This window comes from Podarcis pityusensis (genome assembly GCF_964106645.2).
Source record: "Podarcis pityusensis genome assembly, chromosome: 10".
Classification (NCBI taxonomy): domain Eukaryota; kingdom Metazoa; phylum Chordata; class Lepidosauria; order Squamata; family Lacertidae; genus Podarcis; species Podarcis pityusensis.
In genome coordinates, this window is record NC_138035.1 from 25,783,879 (window position 1) to 25,791,028 (window position 7,150).

The following is a 7,150-nucleotide window of genomic DNA, read 5'->3' on the forward strand; positions in this document are numbered from 1 at the left end:
CTTCCAGTGTACATTTACATAGGAAGAAATGAAAAGATTGAATTTAGAGTCACTATCAAAATTCCGCCCAGGCAAAAATTCAAAGTGAATGTGTGGGTGGGCGTCCCCCTGCCCCCAGACAAAACATTTGAGGAATTTTGATGGATAAAGGCTGTTCATCAGGCTAGCAATGTTTTAAAAAGGGAGTAGGATAATACATTCATAGTTGAAGTGGAATACATTCTGCACCACTTTTCCTCAGCCCCAACTTCACCATTTTTGTCTGAAGAAGTTGAGAAGTTTATTCTTTAAGTAGATTGGTTCACCTAGGCCAAAGTCCTTCACATACACAGAGCTCTTTCAGGACTCTTGTTGCTTAAGTTTAGTCTTTGTTTTTATTCTCAATTTTTAAAATTGCATTACTGTATATTTTGTAGGTGCTTCAAGGTTATTCAACCACCTTTGTGTGTCTTTCGGCAAACATCCATGTTGCTGCTTGCCATGCACTGAAAAATATACCAAAGCTGGGTTGAAGCAAGTCTTGGTGATGTGAGAGCAATGTCTTTTGCCCACTCCCCAGAATGCATTTCAGGGTGTTTTCAGGGCCCATCCTATTCCTGGAGTTGTAATCCGTTTTAACTTTTTAATTCTAAATTGTTGTAACGTGCCCTGAGACCTGCTGGTAAAGGGTGAGTAATAAATGTCATGATGGTGGCAGCGCTGATGATTTCAGCACTCCCAAATTGACATTGGCTTGTAAAAACCAGACACATGAACAGGCACATCCTGATTTAGGTCACCCACAGCATGGCCCCTGGCAAGAATATGTGTTTACTTGCTTGCTGTTCACTATTGCTTCTTGAGTCAATGAGCCTGAATCCCACCGCTACCTATTTTAAGAAATGACATTGACAAACTGGAGCATATTCAGAGAAGGGCAACCAGGCTTGTGGGGCGTCTGGTAAAAAAGTCCTATGAGAAGCAGTTAAAAGAGCTGGGTAGTTTTGCCAAGAAGTGAATATTAAGGTGAGACATGATAGCTGTCTTTAAATATTTGAAGAGCTGTCACACTGAAGATGGAGCAACTTGTTCCCTGTTGCTCCAGATGGCAGGATGAAAACCAATGGGTGGAAATTGCAGGGAAATGAGTTTAAGCTGAACGTTTCAGCTCAATGGTAAGAGCTGCTTGGAAGTAGACAAGGTAGGTTCAGGAGCTGGTGGGCTTTTCTTCACTTAAGGTTAGTTAAGAAGAGACTCAAAGCTGTCTGTATCAGGGATGTTGTAGCTGCATCCTATGCTGTAGATCCTGCAAGGGGGGGGGAGACTGTAGATGGCCTCCCACGCTTCTCTCAGCTCTATGGTAGCACCCACATGATAGATTTAAAGCACATAGCTTCCCTCAAAGAATCCTGGGAGCTGTCATTTGTGAAGGATGCTGGGAAGTGTTGCTCTGTGAGTGGTAAACCACAATGCCTGGGATTATTTGAGGGAAGTCATGTGATTTAAATGTGCTGTAAATGTAACATGAATAGGACCCATTTTTAGATAACCCCTTACCAGGTCCTTTCCAACACTCATTCTGTGAATTTAGAATATCAAGAGATTTAAGAAAAAACCCCACATTCTCCTTTTAATATTTGTAAACCACTCACTCAGTAGAAAACCTCTAAGTGGTTTACCTATTGACTGCTGAGGAATTTTTACATATTCTGATATCTGTATTCAGTTATCTCCTGGCAAATAACATTTTGTTTCTCTTAAAGCGGCATCTGAGTTGCATTCAACATATGCAGCCAATAATTTAAAAATAAGAGCTACATTAAATTTAACGTTTTGCTATTTTTTTTCTCAATGAAAGCATGTCATTAGGGCTGGGAGGAGAACTCTGTGATTATAAGTTTATTGACTTAGAGATTGGAAATGTTATTAGTTTCAAGTTCCACTACAGATGGTAGAGATAACAGGGCATATTTTCCACATGACTGGCAATTTTTAGTGGTCAGTATCAACATCTGGTATAGGAAAGCTTCCTCTATTATATGATCTTTAGTCATTCCAGATATTTCAGTTTGTCACAGACAAAGTGTCCTTTGTACCTTCCTCTCATGGTAATTCATACAGATTTTGGAATATTCACGTGTTTATGATAGCCTTCCAACTGTCTTGCAGATTAATCCTGTTCAAGTCGTATCCCTGCCTAAAACATACACATATTGCATTAAGTTGAACTGTGCAACTTTCCCTTCAGCCAGAATTTTTCCCTTTCTTCACTTGGTCTAGAAGAAACTCTCATGCGAACGTGTGTTAGGAACCCTGCTAGAGAGCTGAGTAAAATCCTGTTAATAGCCTGGGCTCAACTACAGAGTTGCAAGTTCAGATAGCTAAAAGCTTGCAGAGGTGTGTTCCTGACAATCCACCATTATGGAAGTTTCTTCCTCTGAGGACTTCCAATAATTGCAAAGTGCCCTAAAATTGCTTTAGCCATTAGATTATTGGTGGATACCATTTAGCAGTGTTTGAAGATGCTGACAATTTACAGCTAAGGCAATAAAACTCATTGACTAGTTGATCAATTAATATGTGACAGAATGTTATGTGTTTGCTCATTTTGTGCAGGGGAGGGGTGGAAGGCAGATGAAAGGAGGACAGAGGGAAGGCAGGAGAAACTGTAGCTGCCCTGTCTTTTGAGGCCTAAGGCATTCAAGGTTGCAGCCTGCAAGCCTGTTAGTTGGCTAGGCATCTGAACCAGTCTTGGGGAGGAGAGCATTTTCCTTCACAAGGTTCAGTGATATGAGTAAACTTAGTTTCTATTGCAATTTGGGTTAATTCAGGAGACTAGCTTGGATCTAGACGCTGCATGAAGAAAAAGGTGTTAGCATCTTTGGTGGCTGAGGTGCAGCCCTTGATGTTTAAAGGCCTCACACAGAATGGGCTCAATTTCTGACCTAAAATTATTCAGATGGCTTGTTGAATGTTCAGAGAGAGAGAGATTACCTGCCCAGAGGGAATAGTGTGTAGCCAGTCCAAAGTGTTTATATCCAGCGAGTGGATCTTTGGATGAAGGATAGTATACTACTACTACTACTAATCGTCATCATCATCATCATCATCATCATCTTCTTCATCATATTTCTCTTAATCTGCACTATGCCTTATATTGATTATCTGTCTTGGAGATAAATATGGATAAATTATTTGACGGGTAGGCAACATGGTCCCTTCCAGATATTGTTGGACTGCAGCTCCCATCATCCCTGGCAATGGACCATACTAGCTGGGGCTGATGGGTCTTGTAGTCCAACAACAGCTGGAAAGCACCACATTAGCTACCCTGCTTTAAACTTTCTCTCTCGCCCCACCCGCACTTTCAATTATACTGTGATGTCTTGCTGCCTCCCTCCCACTGTCAGCCTGCTTGCCCCTGAGCTGAGGATAAGGAGAGTAAACAAATGACTCATCTGTCTTTGTCTTAGAGCAGCTTCACACTTTCAATCCCCCCCCCCCACAAGGGCGCATCTTAGTCTTAGGAATAAAAATACTCAGAACACCACTAATCATAGCTTTCTAACAATGGCTCTAGGATTGATGGGGAGGGATCCTCACGAGAAGATCATGAGACTTGGTGGACTTACCCTGTGGAGGGTTGCAGGCTCCAGTGAGCAGCGGAAGGATGTTCCATTGAGTAGTTTCCCACAATGCCCTGGAGCATTCCTGATTTAGTGTTGCTTCAGGGCATTGTGAAAATTTTAAATGGTGGCTCCAAGCCATGTGAAGCTCATTGGCCCATGAGAAAAGAGGTCTTCAGGGTAGGGTAGGGTAGTAGCTGTTGGGATACTGCCAGGGAGACGAAGGCCATCATGCAGCCTTCCACGTCGTCTCCCAGTCTCCCGTGGAAACAGTATCAGTCAACTAGCGACACGAGCCTCCCCCCGTCACAACCCCCCCCATCACAACTGCCCAGCCAGGTACTAGTGCCAAGGCAGGCCAGGTACAGAGGGAAAGAGTACAAACAGGCAGTAGGCTGTGATTCTCCTCTCTCACCAGCCCTTGGTAGAGCATAATTATTGGGTGCCTGATTCTCAAGGTTCCTTCAAGGCTATCAGTAGCTACTAGCCACAATGGCTATGTTGTATCTCCACTGTCATAGGCATTAGACCTCTGAATACCAGTCGCTGGGAATCACAGGTGGGCAGGATGCTGTTGCACTTGTGTCCTGTTTTCGGGCTTCCCACAGGCATCTGGTTGGCCACTGTGTGAACAGGACACTGGACCACATGGACCATTGGATCTGATCCAGCAGGTTCATCTTACATTCCTATGTCCTGGTTTGAGCCCTGCAGCTCTTAATTCTCCTATAATTCTCCCCGTTCTTTGAAAGCGGATGACTCTTTGCATTACTGAATCCTTAATAAATGTATAGCCACAACAAAGGACGTCACTGCAAGGAAGCATTCTTTTGAGTGCTGTACAACAAAAACTACCTGTTAAAAGTCTGCCTGCCCTTGACCTCTTATTGATTTGGTTGGCAATAAGAGGCCAGCATCAATAGCAAAGAAAGAAAGAAAGAAAGCTTCAAGAAAGCACTTTTGACTGCCTGTCCTCCTCTGAGAATAGTCGAGGTGTCCACACATTTTATTTCACTTGCCAAGGTCACAGCCAATGAGGAAGCCAAGACAATTAATCCTAGAGTGAGACAGACATCAGCAGCAAGAGTACATACTGTGTTCATTTTCGAAGGCTTTTTGAAACTCTCGGCCTCCTGCTGCGTCTCAGCAGCAAAGGTCAGCCTGAGTTCTGCTCTTCCGTAGAAATGAGTTTGACTGCAGGAGCAGAAAGAACTTCATTTTCTATATATAACCACGAGAGTTAAGATGTTTCAGACAAAGTACACTGAAAATACATTTGGTATTAGGATATACGTGTATCGTTCTTCAATGCTTGAGCGGAATGGAAACCTTGTAAAGTATGTCTGCTTGCATCCAAATTCTTCAACCTTGGCGATTCTGTGTGACTGACCACTGTCCCTGCAGATCATGCCTATGATAATAGCCAAGATTATGATAACTAGGGATGGGACCCTCCAGATTCTGAGGCATCAGGGGTTGGCTGCCTTCTTCATTACTACCGTATTTTGTGAGCATCCAGCTGGTCACTGTTGGAATGTTGGACAGGATTGACTTTTAATCTCACCCAGGAAGGCAATTCTTATATGCAGGATGTTTTAGGGCAGGGTTGGTCCCTTGCCAGACCACATTACTAACAAAGACCAGCAAAGGCTCTGCAGCCTTGTGTGTTGCTGTGTTGTTAATACAGCAGAGGAATTTGTGTATAGACGTAGGTTTTGGATTTCTGCCCAAGATGGCAGCAAGTGTTTGCAAACTGTACTGAGTTATCCACTTTTGTTCTTTCTTTACGCAGTTGGAATTATCCAGCACGGCCATCCTTCATCAGATCCGGAGGGATCAAGTCACGGATACATGCCGAGCCAACAGCATGTCTAGCAGGAAACGTCGTGTGCTGACACCCAACGACCTCAAGCATTTGGTGGTTGATGAGGATCATGAGTTGATCTACTGCTACGTCCCCAAAGTGGCCTGCACCAATTGGAAGAGAGTCATGATGGTTTTGAACGGGAGGGGCAAATACAGCGACCCGATGGAGATACCAGCTAACGAAGCCCATGTCTCGTCAAACTTGAAGACGCTCAACCAATACAGCATCCCAGAGATCAACCACCGCTTGAAAAACTACATGAAGTTCCTGTTTGTCCGCGAGCCTTTCGAGAGACTGGTGTCAGCCTACAGAAACAAATTCACCCAGAAGTATAACACCTCCTTTCATAAGAGATATGGAACCAAAATTGTCAAGCGCCAAAGGAAAAATGCGACCCAGGAAGCCCTACATAAAGGCGATGATGTGAAATTTGAGGAGTTTGTGGCTTATCTCATAGACCCTCACACCCAAAGAGAAGAGCCATTCAATGAACACTGGCAGACTGTATACTCTCTGTGCCATCCCTGCCACATCCATTATGATCTCATAGGGAAATACGAGACACTCGAAGAGGATTCCAACTACATTCTTCAACTTGCAGGAGTAGGAAACTATCTCAAGTTCCCCACCTATGCAAAGTCTACAAGAACTACTGACGAAATGACTACAGAGTTCTTCCAGAACATCAGTTCAGAGCACCAAACACAGCTGTATGAAGTCTACAAACTTGATTTTTTAATGTTCAATTACTCAATGCCAAGCTACCTGAAATTGGAATAAGGTGGAGAGCCAGAGAAAAGAGAGAAAAAGAGGGGGAAAGAATATGAAACCTGTTTTATTTAAGATTTTTATTTGTCACAATTACATATGAAGAATGGGTTATTTTGTAAGTTAATATTTTCTTCTTTTTTTGAATGATGCTGCGAGCAGCATAGTTGGAAATCTATTATTTAAATTGTCGGTAAGAAGGGACAGCTCTGTTTGCAGGGTAAGAAAACTGCGGCGGCTGTAGCTCTAGATGTGACTAGTAACTGCGACACTGTTTGGTGCGGGGCGCGTGGGGGGGTATTATTTGTGTCCTGGTGAATTCTTTTCCTTTTGCATTCTTCATAAATCTCAGCCTTTTATGTTATTTATGCTTATTTAAGAACACAATAGATTCCTTGTTAGGAGCCAAGATGCAACACTGTGTGGACAAAGAAAACGTTTCCTGTGCATTCCTTGCAGGAGTTTGTCTCTCTGTCCCTAATGTCATTACTGAATGTTCCACTAGTGAAGAATGTGTGCAAATAATTGGAAACATTGGAACATGAATGGGTTTAAGGGGCTCAGGGGGACCCTCCCTTGAAATATATATGTCAAAACCTTGTGGTTCTCTGATCTGTAAGACACACTTTTCTGCCGATGATCACACACAGATGAAGGCCCAACGTTTGTCCACAGGGACGCAAGGTCGGTGAGGCTTTCACCTTCGAGAATGTATTAAAACATCACACATGTGCACTTCCAAAATGAAGGGCAAGGGGAAGGAGGAGAAGTGGACTGTCTTACTCAGTCTCTCCACCCTTAAAAGGGCCAGTCCAATATTAAGCCAGACACTTCAACCACCTCCCAACCTCCCTGCAATGAAATGAGCGATGCACACAATGAGTCTGATGGGAAAACCAAGTCCTTCGGA

At 43.3% G+C, this 7,150-nt stretch overlaps 1 protein-coding gene across 9 annotated transcripts in view; it reads left to right on the forward strand.

Moving 5' to 3' along the window:
- The window catches only part of CHST11 (carbohydrate sulfotransferase 11), a 213,341-nt gene extending 206,501 nt beyond the window's left edge, over window positions 1-6,840 (forward strand). For 8 of the 9 annotated variants that reach the window (XM_080971793.1, XM_080971788.1, XM_080971789.1 and 5 more), the window contains one exon: window positions 5,398-6,840. In XM_080971793.1, coding sequence (XP_080827919.1) covers window positions 5,398-6,252 — 855 coding nt within the window. In that variant the 3' untranslated portion in view covers window positions 6,253-6,840. Of the gene's footprint in view, window positions 1-1,031; window positions 1,155-5,397 lie in introns of those variants that run through there. The other variant, XM_080971796.1, reaches the window with a different exon arrangement.
- Window positions 6,841-7,150: the final 310 nt, after the last annotated feature.